The sequence below is a fragment of the Acromyrmex echinatior genome, chromosome 2 (genome assembly GCF_024713525.1).
Source record: "Acromyrmex echinatior isolate Ae372 chromosome 2, ASM2471352v2, whole genome shotgun sequence".
Taxonomy (NCBI): domain Eukaryota; kingdom Metazoa; phylum Arthropoda; class Insecta; order Hymenoptera; family Formicidae; genus Acromyrmex; species Acromyrmex echinatior.
The window spans coordinates 23,697,985-23,716,910 of record NC_141853.1 but is presented as its reverse complement, the minus strand read 5'-3'; the positions used below and the strand labels follow the sequence as shown (position 1 = coordinate 23,716,910).

Here is an 18,926-nt window from a genome sequence, read left to right as displayed (position 1 = left end):
TTTCGAGAAAAAAAAAAGATTAGTGAGTCCCAGATCTTCCTACAAAAAGAGCCAATTAACTCTAACGACGGTTACAAAACGCGTAGCTGTAATAAAGTAATTTGTAGCAGTTGTTCTCGTGTAGTGATTATATTGCTGTTTACACACACACACACACACACACACACACACACATACAAATTTATTTTTAAAACATTATAAATCCGTTTCATAAATAATAATTTTTTGCATTGTACTTTTATACTTTCTAATTTTAATCACTATTTTCAACTGAAACACGATGGTAGAGTATAAAAAAGTCTCTCTCTCTCTCTCTCTCAGAAGGAATGAATAAAAAAGTGTGGTTTGTCAATATCGCAAACTTTGAGAATCCACAAGTGATTATACATGTAGATATATTGAAAAGAATAGGAGGTGACGTGAGGAAAGGAGTAGGAAAAGACGAGAAGAGAGGGTACCAAGTGAAGCCCCTCCCTCATCAACCCCCACCATGAACTGGAGAAGGATTATCCGGTCCCTCCAGCAGAATCCCCACCAAGTGGTCTGACAGGACCCACAACCCACCTGTACCACTCGGCTAGACTGTGCATGCTTCTCCGCTGATCTGACGCACAGTATGCCTATAAGGCCCATTCGAGATATACTTACAAGAGCGCACGAGCGAGCCGCGCAGCAAACGAGCGAGCGAGCGAGCGAGCGGAGAACCGATCCAGCAGTCGAAGTGGGACCACGGAAAATAAACGTGCAGAAGTGGGGGTCGATTCAAGAATCGATGTGGACACCCTCGCCTACCAAAGTCATTCACCTAACGGTCATCGGCGCGTCAAGAGTCTTCATCTTCTTCCGTTATCCGGTCTCGCCAATCGCAAAGACTCACGTTCGCCATCGGTCGGTTTGCAATCTATTATACGAAAGAAGTTTTAAGTAGAGTGACGAAGTTTGAATAGAAGATACACAGACATTTCATCTGATCCAAAGTTCCGGAACTGCTCGCAAAAATAGAGCAGTGACTTCTCAACAACTTCAAACGAACAATTTCGAACAGTGCTTAATAGAGTTATTTAGTTGTTATTATGAGAGGACTCTTTTCCAAAAGTGTTCTCGTTTTAGTGAGAATGTAGTTGTGTGACTAATCGTGCGTTTTTGTGTCATTTTGCTTCTACCTGTGGACACCTAAGGACAATGGACAAAATCTTATTAAAATGGAGAAGTGTATCAGGAGGACAATTTCTCAAGAAATAATTGTGATACAATGGAATGCTCTATCTGAAATCGCTGCCGAATAATGGTCATATCTGCACAGCGTTAATCCATTATAATAATAAAAGTACGTAATATTTTTTGTGATAATCTAATTGTTTGAAAGTTAAATTCAGGATTCGTGCACAAGAAACAATATTGCCTATCGAAGTTTTGAACGCGACATCTCATTATTCTTGATATTATTTTTTAGAAACATCAGTCTAATAATGTGTCAAAAAATTATGTATATACAAAATGATTTAGAAGACATTTATTTCAAGCCACGTAACATAGAGACCGCGATATGTCATTCAGCGATTCAGCTTATTGTTAGCATAAAATATATCCACAAGGAAAGAATGATTTTGCTGAAAGATCTAAAATTTTGCTAATCAAATCTGAAAATAATTTTGTTAAATTCTAAAAATAATTACTGAAATTAGAAAATGATCAATGCTGCAAAAAATATCGATATTCTAACAAGATATTCTAATTTGAATTTCTAACGGACTTTGATGGTGTAACACAATTCTTTTCAGATCCGTACATAATCCAGCAAAATTTAAAATCTTTCAGCAAAATCATTCTTTCCGTGCAGTTAACTTTCAACGCGCGTTATCGTACGTTGAGTGCAATAACTAATTTACTAGATGTGCTTGCGCTCGGGAATCGTATTTGATGCAGTCTTAATAATATTGAACCGTGTAATTCCGCGTCATGCCTCGGAAACGACAGTGTGATCGAGCACGCGAGAGCGATGAGAATCCGCCAGGCAATCGGTTCGTCGCGGATTAGGCACCGCGATGAGTTTTCGGTCGCGGCTCGTCAGTCCTGATGAACACGCGTGCGTTGCCGACCCGTTCGTCTTCGTAAACCGTGGAATTTACTCGCGGCATCGCGCCGCGACGAATCGTCCGTGCGTTCGATCGAGGGCCGATTACGACAATAGAATCGGAAATTCCGTCGCGCGCAATGCGAAGGCCGATCGACGGAACGCGCGCTGCGGAACGCCGCTTCGTTTCGAAAGAACGGAAGTCACTCTTTGCAAACTAGAGCCATCGCCGAGATGAGGTTGCACGATGCCGGAATCGCTTCCCCGCAGGACGATCGATTGCCCCATTGATAAATGCTCATCTGGATAATTTGCGCGATTAGATGAGCGAGTGATCGAAACGGTAGCATCAGGAGATAGCGAGAAGAATCGCCGTCGGCCGGCGGGATGGCGATGATTCTGGTCCATGCAATTCGAGATAAGTCTTTTTTCGCGAAAAATAAAAAAGAAAGTAACATTTGCTAAACAACAAGAACCCTATACATTGTGTGTTTTTTAGTTTCGACCTTAAAGTGATTCATAAGAACAGAGTTATAAAAGAACCCTTCGAATATATTTCCCTTTTTTTTCGTAATGTTTGGAACAGAATGCATAAAAAACTTTTGCAGGCAAAAACTTTTCACCAACGAGAAAGAGTGAAGCAAATTTTTTTTGTCGGCTTAAAAAAATGCGATAAAAAGTACAACAGAATACTCGTTTTTCTTCTTTTTAGCAAGAAGAACTCTTGCTTTCTAAAAAAATAAATATAAGGACGTTTATCTTAAATTCGTAAGAGTTGAAAACAATTAAATGGCAAAACATTGAAATGAATGGCAAAGCAAAATTCAATGTTTTTAACCTTTCCTTTTTATATATGGCATCATAAAAAAATCACAAAAAATTTCAAATTAGTGTGAAAGTCATGCATTTTCGATTATTTATAATGCTATTATTTAAGTTAACAGAAAAAAATCTTTTTCCATGTAAAAAGATGTACTTAATTTAGATTTATTGAATTCATCTTTTCACTTTATCTAAACAAAGTGAATGAAATCTAAGTATACAGACAATATTTTTTCCTTTACAATCATGTTTTTCGTCTAATTCCATTTTTCGAGTAATTGCGTCATATCTCTGGAATTTCTGGAAATTGTACAGTCTACTTCTGTCTTCCGTAATTCTGAAGTATCGACACTACTAGCTCCATTGCGAAAGCATATAGATTGGCTGATTACAGTTTTATTTCTTTTATGGTACGTACATTCTTGTGCGATTCTATTGTCACATGTTTCGGAATTACGATCGTTTAATAATTATTGCGATCATAAAATTCTTTTTACTCGATTTGTTAAGATTCACTGCGCTTCGATGTTTAATTTAGCGAAAACATAAAATTATATTGCATAATAATGTAATGTTATTTCTATTTAAGTAGTTTTTCTCTCTCGTTATTGCGCGCCTTCCCTTTAACAGGCACATGCAATTCAATTAAATTACGATTTCGATTAAATTTAGATCAAATTTAATACTGTGCGCCTAAAAAAAGAATCTCATATCAAACTTAAAAGTAAACTCTACTCTATCCTTCTATGAGAAAGGCCTTTTTTTATGACAAAAGATATAGTGAGTGATCGAGAAGGTCAGCATGGAAAAAGGAGAACAAACGCAGCGTGATTCGCAGAAATTATGACGATCAGTCGCTTTATAAGCATCTTGACAGATGTTCACCTCGCAGCCATCATCAATGATCATCGAGCAGAGACTTTGCGCGGGTGTACGTTACGATTCTCACGGCTCGCCTGAGTCTGCTTGATACAACAATTGCACGCGGTCCACAAGGTCAAGCCTCGTGGCGGTCCCCGACGATCTTGGCGATGATCGTTGCCGCCGAGATCCGCTGGTAGTGATAATACGTACCAAGTCTTGTCGCCGTATGTCGAGAGCACCTTTACATCCGCAAAAGCGGACCGCCATCGTCGTTTGACGCAAATCGAAGCTACCCGGTTGGTTTACATTGCCAGAGCTCGGGTTCGCATTCTCGTGTCCGGGTGTTGTGATTGCAACGTCTCATTATGATTAGCGTAAAAAAAAGATAAGAGTCTCAAACTCTCTCGTTGCCGCAAGGAAACGTAAGATTGTCGGAAAATTGAAAGGAAGAAGAGACACAATAATAGCTCGCAATCTTTAATACCGCATCCAGAGTCGCGCGGGCTATTACGATTACAGAGTCGTGAATCAGCTATTTACATGCGCCGACCACGGCGGCCGGAGATCGGCATAACAAGTGCCCGGCGACCACTTATCATCGCCGGACGTAATTGTAAAATTCCCGATTACGCCGAATAATTCTCGCGAAGCAAGATAGGTAGATAGCTTTTATTAATCGCTGGGTAAAACCAGAACGTCGTCCACAGGTATCGCGAATAAGAGGCATTCCTGTCTTCTTGCCTATTTTTATCGATTCTTTAATCTTCAAGATTTTTATCCTCAACATTTCTGTAAAAATTATTTAGTTCTACATAAATGCACATGATAAACTGTATGCTATACGTTATCTTAAAAATTATTTTCAAATTATGTCGTATTTTAGGAATATTATAAATAAATAATATAGAATAATAAATAATTTTATAAAGTAAAATATTGAAAAAAAACATAGAACATATATAGAAAAAACAGTTTTGCTAAAGTATCTAAAAAAATTAGATACAAATATAAAAATAATTTTGTTGAATCATCAAAGTGGTTATATAGAACGCTTAAATATTAATAATAATGCTGCAAACAGTTTTAAAGTTACAACAATCAGCTTGAATGTCCTACATAAACATTTTTATGAGCCAAATGAAATGATTTTCAAAATTATTGTATCTATATTAATTTTAAATATTTGAGCAAACTATTCTATGCAAGAATGTACAATTTATTGATTATTTATAGTTTATAATCTAATATTTTTAATTTTCATAATATATAATACATAATTATGTATGTTTCATGATTTCTTTCATTATTACGCGGAATCTAATCCGTTAACCCAATTTGATTTTATCTGACGACATTGTGTTATGTTCTGTTGCGACATCTCGGCACGACAACAATATCATTTAAACATCGCAATTGCATCGGCATGGAACGCATTGCCATGCATAGAAATCATCAAGTGAGACTTACCTGTTACCGGATGCACACCTCTAATCAACGCAGGTTGCCATTGATCAGGTGCCGTTGGATCATATCTATTCATCATCAAAGGAATATCATGCGGCCTTTATCTGTGAAAAATTCAAGCAATTAGACTTACAAAATAAGAACCCTTGAAGTTGTCGCTAATGAAATTATAGCGAATAATTCGACTACGGTTGAGAGACGCTCGGCGACGTCGCTCGGTTTTGTCGGCCGTCGAGCGCCATCGAGCAAGCCGCCGATACCGCCGATTTTTCGACGACGTTAGAAAAATATCGTAAACTGTGATGACAGAACGATCACGTAAGAAGAGATATCTACGCCCTGAACGTGACTCGAAATAATAAAGAATAAATTATCAGGCGAGAAACGGATTTCACATCAAACAGATCGACCACCGTGAAATATTCCCGCGATGGTGATTGTTGCGTGGCGCGATAGGAAGTTATGAATGCATCAAAGTGAGATAAAAAAAATATAAAACTACAAAAAAAAAACAAACGCAGAATTGCAAGCGTGAACCGCGTAGGTATGCCACAGCAGGAACGACGGCATCCGTAAATGATAAGTGTCAACGACTGTTGGGTGTAGGTCAGGAGAGATTCCGTTGATCAAACAACGTAAATGTCTTTTCCATTAGTTGAAATTTACTTTCCCATTTAGCGACAGTCCGTCACGTATGAAAGTCGTTAGAGGTTGCGCCCTGAGATCGCGGTAAACATCTGGGTCATCACTATTGTCCCATATTTTCATGATCGTTAAACATTTTGATAGAAAAATGCCCAAAGAATGTAGGAAACATCCGTTGCAAACGGTCGAACGAGAAGAGATCAGGGAAACGATACGTAATAAAAAGAGGAGACATGTGAAGAAATGTTATGATAGGAAGCCATCCTGTCTGTTTCCGATCGCGGTATCGTTCCGCTGGCCTACACAAATGCACGTTGTGCAAGGGATCATGGCGTGAAATAAGAGCGACGAGGTGTGAAAATGAGACCGTGGAGCCACGGTCCGTTTTCTGGACGATCGACCAAAGAAGGCGAAAGGAGTTGGCGAGGAACTCGATAGGAACGGGCACGAGAGAGAAGGAGAGATAGAGAGACAGATGAGAAAGAAAAAAAAAGCAAGCGCGCAAGAGTTTTCCGCTCGTTGAACGTAACACACACCGCTTTGCCACGATCCAGCGATTCGCGCTCGCGCTGCACTGCAAAGCGGCGCATTATGCAACGCGCTTCTTCTCTTACTCAATCGTGCGCTCGATCGGTGTAGGCGAACGATAAAGATTGCATCGTCGACTTGTCAAAGATACCGCGCGTCCGATCTACTTTTCGTTTCCGTCGTGTAGGAAACGACTCATTAGAAGAAGCATCGCATGATTATATAGTAGTGTCGCAAATAGTTTCAGTATACCTAATAGTCCGTTAGTTTCTAATATTTCCCAATTATGTTTTTTTCACATATCGTAGAATCGGAAAATATTTAATACGAGAATGTAACATCAAGGAAAAACTAAATAAATTATTCAAACGTAGGGCAAAGATACTTGAAAATATTTTCGCCGCAAGTTTTGCCTTTGTCATCTTAACACTGTTTTTAATATCACGAAGACAATACATCTCTAGTGAATGGAATTAATTTAGATATCGTTGTATACAATTATCTTGTTTACAATTGATAATTTTGACTACGTATATACATGTATATATATATATATTTTTTTTTCTATATTATCAATGAAAATGTTCAGCGTCTCTTTTAAGAAAATTTCTATACTTAAAAAGTCTAAAAAATAGAACAATACACAACATGTTAGGAAGATCGTGATTACAACTTATGTCAATATCAATTGGATTTTCCCACCTGTGAGTCAATGCTGAGAGAAAAAATAAATTGAAGGGTTAGTGTAACAGTGGGTTAACCTACATTTTGCAACATAAAAATGTGTGTTAAGTCTACACATTGGAAAGCATAGGCAAAAGGAAAGGAAATAATAGTATTACTATACTGTTTCTGATATATTGGAATCTGTTCCCTGTTCTCCTATTGCTTTTCAATTGTGCTGATATCAACTGTTTCCCATCTCACTTTAGAGTTTATTTTCTCCATTTTTATGAAATGTAGGCTAATCCATGTTGCAATAAGTCTTTAAATTATTATACAGAAATATTAAACATTTAAATGATACTAAACGAGATTTCTGTCCGGATGTCTTTAACATCAAAAATGTTTTTCTAATTTAATTGTCGAAGTAGTGTTTTCACGTTCCAAAATGCAAAACAATCTATTTGTATATACACAGCCAATTTGTCAAAGCACTCAGAAATCGATTATAATTTTATTGCAGATGAACCAACAGTGCAAGGTGTGTGGCGAGCCAGCGGCTGGCTTCCACTTCGGTGCATTCACCTGCGAGGGTTGCAAGGTGAGTTATTGTTTAATTTTTCTCTTTCTCTTTGTCTTTCTTTTTTTTCTTTCAACAATTACACAACGCAGCGCAAGAGTAAATTCAAAACCAATCAACATGCGATTATATATAACGCAAATTTTTTGGTCTATTTAAATTTAAATTCACAGTCACTACGGATCACATCTCGACAGTAAAATGCTTTTAAAATCTACTTTTTATTTAAAATTTACTTTTTATATACATATTTAATACTTACGTTATGTAATTATACTATCATTAAAAATTTTTTTAATTAAAAAGTATTATGCCAGAGTTTTTCAATCGATATGTCACGGCTCACTGATATATCACAGAAAATCTCCAAAGTATACCGTAAAAATTTTAGAGAAGATTAAGAAACCAAAAATTTAGAAATAAAAAAATGAATAAGGCGCGAAATAAAAATTATGAAAATTTTGAAAATTACTTAAATTATATTGTGTTTACGGTATCTAATAAAAGATATTATACATCATTATTTTTACTTCGATAAATTTAGCTCGTCATTTAATGTGCCGTTAATTGAGAAAGGTTGAAAAACGCCTAGTATATGCAAATTGAATGAAACACAAATGAAACGTAAGATCGAATCCGAACTTGTATCTTGTACTTTGCGTCCTATGCTCGAGATATCCATAAAGAGAGACCCGCGTTCCAGAGAATCGCTCTACCGAGAGGCAATGGACGTAAAGGAAATCAGTCTCACCGTCGAAAAAGCGAGTCCACGATCGAGAGGAAAGAACCTCGCTCCTGATCTATCGCTCTAATAGTCGAGTTTTCCTCGCCGATTTATTTACGCTCTTTCTCGGCCGTCGCGATGGAGAACTGCGCTGCCGGGGCGACGCTCTTTCCCGCGGTTTCGCAAAAGCCCACAACGAAGCCGGCAACGAACGATCGCTTTCACGAAACGCTCCGTGGCCGAGGTTAAACGTTCGGCCAGGCATGCGTGTCAACCTGATCCGAGGTGATCCGAAAGCAACGAATGTACGTGCGCGTGATTCAGATTAAAACGCAACAAACTGATCTCTGGCGTCGCATCGGCGTTGAAAAAGTCGCTCGCTCGAAGCGTGAAGCGCTCGAAGAACGAGCTGAAGCGAGAAAAACGTTGGGGACGACGGGGGAGGATCGCGGATCGCGCGGAGGAGGGAGAGCTGACATGCTACGGTGGGCCTGAAAACGAAAATAACGAAACGAAACAATGTCGTGCTGACGTAACCGTGAACTAGGGCGGAAACAATTGTGGCGGACAAGTGCGAAGCGCCGGAAACGGCGTCTCGAGGCGGCCCAACAATCAGAACGAAAAAGGGGGACTTCTCGCGTGCGCCTAGAGTCCTGCTCTCTTTTCCTGTTGAATAATTAGCTCTTAATTAAATTCTTAAACGTGGAACTACAAACTAGTAGTAGTAGGTTTACTATGAAAGGCAAAAGAAGAGACAGGATTAAGGGAGAAATAAAGAGACAAGATTTATTTCGAATAATTATCAACTTTCGCTTGTTAATATCACAGCCGTTTGACCGTTGGTTGTGTGTTTATCTCTAAATCCATTCGAATATAATATAAGTGTACGAGATACCGCTTTAATTTTCAAAATTCTTTGTTTCTTTTTCTACTTCGTGAGCATACTAAACGAGTTTCCCCAAAGACCCAATAATTGTCCAAACGTAGTGCTACGAAACGAGCATAGCGTGGCTTCCAAGTAGGACCGTTTGCATAACTTGAGCGTGCGCGACGAACGAAGGGGACGTAGGCCGGTACCCGGGGAAAGGGGAATAGATAATAACGGTAGCATTTTCTCAATTGTGTCATCGCTTCTGAAGCGTCGCGCGTTCCTTTTCTTCCTCGCGTAAGAAGCGTCGCCTCCGGTAAGAAGGTGGAGGACAAACGACGACGACATCGACGACGAAAATAAGTGGAACGCGATGCCGGCCCATAGGTCTCGGCAATGCGCGCATCGGGTCCACCAGGTCGCAGGAAGAGCTCGTTTCCAGGACAAACGAACCAGAAACGATTAATAATATGGCGTGCGTACAGGCAGAAAAAGCGAAAGTGGACAACGCGGCCGCGTGCGTCCCTTTAAACGCTCGCCGATTCGCGATGTGACAGCCTGCTATGCACCGAGCGACATATAAACCGCGACGATTGGGAAATTCTAGCCATCAATCCAAGCGAGGCGAGCTGAAACTGTGATCTCGCAACGATCCGACTATAAAAAGCAATAGTTGGCAATATCGATACATTTTAAACCGTTTAATATCTTGCACAAAATTAATATGTAATATTATACATATATATATATTATACATATATATATATATATATATATATATATATATATATCTATTCTTAGAATAGAAAGAGAACATTCTATAATAAAATTTTTTCTCCACGTGAAACGCAATTTGGCAATTGTTTTGTTATCAGAGAGGATCTATCTTAGAATTAAATTAAGATCACGGCATTCATTACTATCGTGAGATACATAGAGCGATAGTATTTTTGTGTTTCCCTTTATGCAAAAAGAGAGAAACAGAGAGAAAGAAACATAAACGACAGAGTGGGGGTCGTTGTTCCCCATCTCCGGTACGAAAGCAACGAGCGTAGTGTCGGAATCACGTGGAATTGCACCATTTGGGCAATTAGCACGAGAACAGCAGGCCGCACGCGCCCCGACCATCGACCCCGCCACACCTCTCCTCTCCCGCTCGTGCGCCATGAATGAGACAACGAGAGTGTACGGTTACACGCTAACGACTCCGGCGTTGTACTTGTTACAAGTGTTACAATGCCGTTTGTTGCAGTGTCGCGCCGATAGTTTCCACAAGCCTTTCGTCTCTCTTCGCCGTTCTCGCTGGAACGTGGCTTGCATGATGATTCCAAGATACCGTTGACGACGAATCGATGATGAATCCATGATTCAATTTTTTATTCATATTATTTTAAACGGAAGCATCGCACACTCCTAGGAAACAGAAAAATCGGTTTTTGCTGAAATATTTAAAAATTTAGGTAAATACAGATCTGAAAATAACTTTGTTGGCTCATTCAAATTATTATGTAGGAAACTCATTCATGAGAGCAATGAGTTTTGACATTCTAACAATTTAGTTTAATTGTCATCATTATTTTGAACCCAACAAAATTATTTCCAAATTTAAGTAAATTTTTAAATACTTCAGGAAAACTATTTTTTCAACAACTGTTTTTTTTACGACAAAAATTATTCCTGCTTTATTTCTTGCATTTGATATTTTACAAATAAAATTAAATTTTTACTTTTTGTATATAATTGAATGTTTTACTGAAAAATGATTTATTTACGCATCTTCTAGTGTAATTCATATTTTCTTTTATATTTTATATCACTGTATCAACTTGATACATTAATTTTTAAAGCGCGCAAACTAATGCATTTCGTATGCAGTACATTAATGCTAATTAGCTCGACTATGATTCTTATTGTTGCAGTCTTTCTTCGGACGCTCCTACAACAACTTGAACAGCATCGCCGATTGCAAGAATGACGGCAAGTGCGTGATAAATAAGAAGAATCGCACCGCGTGTAAATCTTGCCGCTTAAGGAAATGCATCTTCGTCGGCATGTCTAAATCTGGCTCGCGATACGGTCGCAGGTCAAACTGGTTCAAAATCCACTGTCTATTACAGCAGCAACAGCAACAAGAGCAACAACAGCAGCTAGAGCAACATCAGATGCAACAGCAACAGCCACTGCAACAGCGTCAGCAACATCAGCAGCAACACTATCAACCGGCTATTCTCATGTCGCACCAACTATCGCAACAGCAACGTAATCCAACAAGTTCGCCTATCCATGGTATTCATGGTAATCAGTGTAGGGACGAAACCTTGATGATGAACGCGGACGACTACAAAAACTCCAACTCACCTAACATAAGTTCGCCCGAGTCCCATAATAGCGACAGCTCTGTCGATGTCTCTGAAAGGAGAGCGGCCTTCGTCGGGGGACATCCCGGTATCCGACCGCTTCCGCATTTGCCACCGGTTGATTTGTCTGCTCTGAGTCTGCCATTAGGCTTTCCTCTCAGCAGTATGTCTCTTTTGCCGTCGCCTTTCATACCACCACCTAGCATCGCCATATTTCCACCCTACGCTCACGTATATGCGACGTCACACAACGCAACCCATCATCTCATGGCGAATCATCCGTCCAGTATGCCACAACGTTCGCCAGTGACTACGAGCGATGAAAATGACGAACCCACAACTGCCACGACGTCGACCGTGACAACGACCACAGCTACGACGACCGCGTTAAGAATCTCAACGTCGTTAGGAGTCTATAACAAAGACTCCTACGAAAAAAATAACAATAACGACCGATTCTGCTTAGATATGGTCCTAAAGAGCGAGCAAACGTCGGAAAGACCGCGGAAGAGAATGCTTTCCGAAGATAACTCAACCGAGTGCAGCCCGGAACGGGAAGTCACTTGCTCACCACCGCAAGATAATCCGATGGATCTTTCCATGAAAACCGTCGCGACACCCGATCGTTTACAAAAGGAAATAGACGATGAAATAGACAATGCCAGTGATGCAGAAAACTCAGCTACGAAGAAACCGATCGATTTAACGACAAGATCTTAAGATCTGATTATAATTCGAAAAAATGAGGTGAATTGAGAGGAAACAAGGATGTTCTTCTTTCTTCTTTAATGGACGTCTGTTCCTATTGGAACAAAGTGTATCGCGCTTTATTTAAATTTACTCACCTATAGTTGTTCGTCAGTTTTATTTTATTTCAAAACCGGGAATGTGTTTTGTGTAATAATATTATTATTAACTTCACACGGAGAATGCAAGAGAGAAGAATGTTTTTATCTTGTTATTCTCTGGTTACAAGATCCCATGTTTACGAATAGCTTTCTCGGTTACGTGATTGTCCTGTCGTCCATATGCACAGGATTGCTATGGATTAACTTTCGAAAATTCGTATTGTTTGACATTAGAAATGGTATGCCACAAAGCCAAATGTTTTCCACGACTTATCTCTAGTTTTATTTAATCAAGCGCGATCGTCGTTGAGCGCTAATAACAAAAATTACATTTCGTTCAATAAATGCGAATTCGAAAAATGATTTGTTTATGTCGATTAGATTTTTAAATAGCAAAATAAAATAGTTTATTACATTGATGAGACACTTGCGTTGTATGCATATTTTATCATTCAGTGTTAGCGAAGGAGAACGAATTTTATATTAATTCTATATACATTCAAAATGTGAACCAAGGAAAACAATCTTGAAGAATAGCTTCTTCCAGTTCAATGGAAAAACCTTATTTCTTTTTTATTCTTATTCTCTCTCTCTCTCTCTCTCTCTCTCTCTCTCTCTCTCTCTCTCTCGTACAATTTTCTTCTATGTAAGAATTATATGCCGGAATACTTCTTTATTCGGCATTTAAAATTTTTTTGTGCAAATTTAAAGCTTTAATATTCATTATCGTATAATTTTTCTATTAACTTCCTAAGTTGATTCAATTATTTCTGACATATGTCGTACTTTGATAATGTAGTATTGAAATAAAAATGGAGTTGAAAGTAATGGGAAAATTTTGATTAAAAAATGATCATTAGAAAATAAGTTGACATACACAAATCATTGTACATATATATCTATTATATAGCATACATAAGTATACGATTAATTGTACATATATCTCGTGATTTAGAAAAATTAATAAAATATATTCGATTATATTTTATCATTGGAATGTGTTTATAGACAAACGAAATTCTTCATAAAAAGTTCATAAATAACAGAGCTAATAAAAAAAATAGATTAATGATGGACAGATTTTATTACTTTTCCATTAATTATTGCTCGTGCAAATTTTTAATTTCTAAAATATCTGACATGTGCGAACGTAAAACCAATTGTATTTTAATTACATTGTTTAATGAAACAAATTCTTCAAAAAGTGTAATTACATTTAAAAAAAATTAACAAAATTTAAAAACATCATAATTTTAAAAAAGCCTATTATATTATTCTGAAAAAAATTTTTTATATAAGGATAATTTTCTAAAATTTTCATGTTAATGTCAAACCAAACTTATAATTGATTGATTATATGAGACACTTATATTTGTATTTATTTTATAATTGCATTCTTTTTTATTTTGAATATCATATCACAAAACATATATAAAATATTTTCTGTTTTATACATTCTAATGTTATATCAGTACATGTCCGCGAGCAAAGTAATTGAAAAGATGAAATCTGTTTATTGATGGTAGTCAAAGTGAAAAGATAGTTGTATAAGAAATTTTAAAAAATTGTACGCTTGTTATAATATAATTTCAAAAAACTGTTGTAAAATTTTTGCATAATCTAAATGAAATTACACTGATCATGACAGCAAGTCATATCGAAGAATTTTACTCTCAAATCAAAATACAGCGATTGTTGATTGTTAATTGATGAAGAAATAAAATTTGACAACAAAATTTTAAAAAAATTCTCAAGTGAGATATTAAAATTAGTTGTAAATAAGTATTCAAAGAAAATAGATTGTCTTTCAATTTGCTTTTTAACAAAATCTCAAATATATGTATATTAATATCAAAAATATAGTGAAAACAAAAAAGTAAAAAGATAATTTTTTTAAAATCATGATAATTTTTTTATTTTCTTAATCATGTCAGAATTTCAATTTAGTTCACATAAAATATATGTGAAGGAAATTACGTCATGAATTCAATAATATACAAAAATGTAGAAAATTATGAAAGCTTTACAAAAACAAAATGCAATAAACTCTAGGATACTAGCAAAATTAATAATTAATATATCTAAATGCCTTTTAGATATTATAAAAGTTAAAGAATTCAAATTTATATTTATATATATATTTATTATAAAATAAAAATAATAATTTGTAATGTCAACTTATATAATTTCCATTCCTTAATTTCTTGTTTTAAACGGTACAAAAATGTATATTTATGTTATTGAAAAAAACATTAATAAATATACTTTTTTCGTACAAAAATTTCGTATATTTCATATTATTATTATTTCATTTTTTTTAATAATATAGCGTACCAAATAAATATTGATGCAAGAATTATATAGCCCCCCGTCTAATCGATTTAGAATTATTTTTATATCTCTGGAAGCATATGTAACGCAGGACACATAATATACAATATATATAAAAAAATGTTTCATATATATATATATATATATATATATATATATATATATATATATATACATATACATACATATATATATATATATATATACATATACGTTTACATGGGCATGTGTGTGTATGCGTGTTTTCATATGAAATTGTATTATGTATGATAGAAATGTTAGATCTTGCACATATGTTAAATTCGAAAGGTACAAATTTAAAAATAGCTCTTTTCACTCTGCATGGTCACGGGGTTACGTAAACGTGAAATAATAGGATAACAAGAGTGATAAACAATAGGAAAGCGAAGTAAGCTGTAATAACAATTAGCACTGATGGCGGCATTAGTCATTAGTATTAGATATAATGGCCATAATATTGTGTTGGTTTTTCGCGACGTCGGCCATAAACATGTAGCGAACTGATGTTTAATTTGGGATTTTCGTCTATGTTAGTATTATAAAAAATTAGGAAATTGATCACGTATACACAGCAATACTTTTAAATATACAATATTTCTAAGTCTTATCGCAAATAAACAATGCAGACAAATAAATATAAATAAATCTGACAAGGTCGCTTCGTGCAGCTGTACATGCTACGTTTGCAAAATCCAGTTTTAAATAAAAAAAATGTACATATAATATCAATTATTACATTGTAAATATAATATTGTAATTTTCTGTATTTCATATTTTATTTTATATATTATACATATGTATATTTTATTTTATTCTATATTTTATTATATTCTCAATATGAAAGCTCTTCATTCTCTAAAATACTGGAAAATTCCGTAAATAGATTTTTCACGCTCTTAACTCTAGAAAATCTATTCTACAAGGATCGCACGTAAAATTCCAATATGTAACTATATTTACATAACCGCGAAAACAAGAATAGGAATTTTATCTCTGTGCCTATAGTAGAAACACTCGCGATTCAGTCGACACTAACGAAAAGTAAGATAAAATCTATGTTATAATTTCGCACTCAACACTAAAATGTAATATAATACATGGTGTTATATAACAGTTATATTGTTGAATGCGAAATTATAACATAATGCTATGTTACTTTTAGATGGGGAGCAGGCAACTAGCACAAAAGAGCGATGCAATGATCTGACAATGAAATACGCACGTGTTGAATGGCGTGTTTCGCAGCATCCCCTAATTACCTTCTCATTCTCGCATACAACCGAAATCTCGCGAGCCTCCTTGTTTTGCACGAGTCCGAACGCGCGAGCACGCGTGCTCTATTCGCACGAGTGAGTGTAGAGGAAAGAAAAAAAAAAAATTGCGACGGCCGACGTCTCAATTCCGAAGCAGGCGAGCTGCCGATCGATGCTTGCTTGTGCAACAACCAATCGCCTTTAACGAGATTCCGCCGTTTTAATTAACGAGCGCGCGAGCCAGCATCGTTCGCTCGCTCATTCGCGGTAATCAAGCGGGACGAAGATGAACGACGGAGGACGCGAGCGTCGTCCGATGAACACATCACGACACACACGTGTACGCATCAATGTACAGGTATAAGACGTCGGTAGCCGTTTTATCTTACAAACGCCAGCACCGATGTTGTTTCCGGTACAACGGCGTTCTCCATGAATCTCTCGTCCTCTCGTGGTACATACATTTGATAGGGAGAAAGTTTCTACGAGACGAAATTTAAAGAAATTAATAGTGTAGTTTTCTTTTTTCACTTATTTATCTTCTTTTTTTTAAAGATAACGGAATAGCGACGAAATTTAAAGAAATTAATAATGTAGTTTTCTTTTTTCACTTATTTACCTTCTTTTTTTTTAAAGATAACGGAATAGCCACTTGACTTTAACAGATTACAAGCACATATATACAAGACATAAATTCAAGAGACTTGTATAAATTCAATTCTTATGAAAATCAATTGACAATTTAAAAGATGGAAATCTTGTTGATATTGATCTCATGAAAAATATATTTTGAATGCTTTTCTTTTAATTTTTTTCTTAAGACATGTGGTTTATTGTTTTTGCAATTTTTTAGTATGTTTACGTTTTGTAAAACATTATGCATGTATAAAAATTGTATGGTTTTAGCATTAAAATTCTTGATTTCAATTTTAAGTTTGAACGACACGTGCTATCCCTTTATTTACGATAGCGATACTCATACTTAAGAATTTCTCAAGGACCTATCTTTCGCAAATGAATTCGCGAAGAGTCATCACGAATGTCGAGAATTTCGGGGAGACGTTTTTTTTCTCTGCGTTTCGGTTCTGGATTCTCACAACTGTCACGGACGATTTTCGCCGTCGTTTTGTTCGGTAACGTAACCGCCGAACACAGCTTCGCTTTTAAGGCGGAGTTACGGTGCGATTTGTAGACCCGTTCACGACCAGTAGTGCCTTTCTGGAATTTAAGGCAGGTCTCACGAAGGACACACACAATCGTGATCCGGTAGACGATGAATCGTTCGATTCGTGTAACTGCGACTACGTGTCAAGCGATTGATACTTTGAGATTTTCATGAAGAAAAATTAATGACAATTATACAATGAGATTGTGCGTAGTTGTTTGTAAGACTAAAAGTTGAAGTTTTATATCGAATTATAATACCAAAAATTAAATGTATATTTAACTAACTTTTATCTACATAAAAACATATTTAATAATATGTAATTATTAAGTTGTTCAAAAAGTTGGAAATTACAGATCGATAACATACGATAATCATCACTCTGAAAGTAACATAACTTAAAAGATTAAGGGCCATCATACACAAAATGTTATTTATTAAGCTGCATAAAGCCGCTGGACCAATGAACATTTTATATAAATCGACGTTTTTATATCGGATGCTCATTGATCCAGCGGTTTTGCTATAGTTATACAGTTTACATCATTTTATGATGATCCTTAGTTTCTCAGAAAAGAAGAAAACTATTTTTCTACTTAATAGAAAATTATTGACTAATCAAATAATATGTATCGGCAGAAAGAATATGTTCATTAACATGATGAAATGTCATTTTCATTTCACAATCTTTAAAAAAATCACTTTTTTAGTTACGATTTTTTTTTAATCACTTTTTTCAGTTGTTATGATTTTGATGATAATTTATAAAATTAAGCAAGTTTATTTTTTATAATTGATAGGTAAATTTTACTTAATTCATTCATAATAATAATTCGGAATTACATTTGTTGAGTTGTGTCACTTTTGAAGTAAGAAAACGATATGCACTGTTAGAATGTAAACACGAGCTTCCTTTACATGTAAATGAGGCTCGTGATTATGAACGAAATTAAACACTTGAATCATTATAAAAATAAAATTGTACCTTATTATAAATGATACCAAGTGCTGTACAATATGTATTCTTCTAAATAGATATTCTAGAATCTTATGTCTTGTGAATTGCATTTACATGGATTAGGAGATATTATACATATGAATTCACGTATATAAAATTCATAATTTTAAGTATGTATTATCATTTTTTTTCACATTTGTTTAATCGCCATTTCAAACTCACATTATATTTCGATACTGTAATATTGTGTTGTATAATTGTAAGATATATATAATTTTAACGAATTACATAGTTATCATTAATCATTGTTAACATTGCGTCTCTCATTAGGCACTTCTTGTAGATCGAATATATAGTCAATAAAGGCCAGTAATGTACCAGCAGTTATAAGAAATCGTTTTATTCCGAACATGCTTATTGTATTTATTTCAATATTTTAGTCAAATGTATCTGTAATATGTAAAACATCTCGTATACATCGTTAGATAGCGAGGACAATCTGTAAATAAATGATCAACATATTTTGTGGGAACGGGACCGGGGCCAGTATGTACTTATTTGTATTATACTGATGTACGTATTATATAATAAAAATATTATTTTTTTATCACTTTTTGTAAGATATAATATAATCCGTTTATATAAAACACGTATCCATTCCTTTAATTTAAGCAATAAACATTTTTTTTGTGAAATTTATGAATACTTAAAGTAGTGATTTTTTTTTCTCCTAGATAAACAATTGTCAAGCGTAATAAAAG

At 35.6% G+C, this 18,926-nt stretch overlaps 1 protein-coding gene across 1 annotated transcript; it reads left to right on the top strand.

The window, feature by feature from the left end:
* Positions 1 to 289: 289 nt before the first annotated feature.
* On the top strand, positions 290 to 18,774 carry LOC105153029 (knirps-related protein). Its single transcript, XM_011067675.2, has 3 exons — positions 290 to 1,327; positions 7,584 to 7,661; positions 11,152 to 18,774. Exons 2-3 carry the CDS (start codon positions 7,584 to 7,586, stop codon positions 12,307 to 12,309), a joined length of 1,236 nt encoding a protein of 411 aa, XP_011065977.2. The 5' UTR covers positions 290 to 1,327; the 3' UTR covers positions 12,310 to 18,774.
* The last annotated feature ends 152 nt before the right edge of the window (positions 18,775 to 18,926 follow it).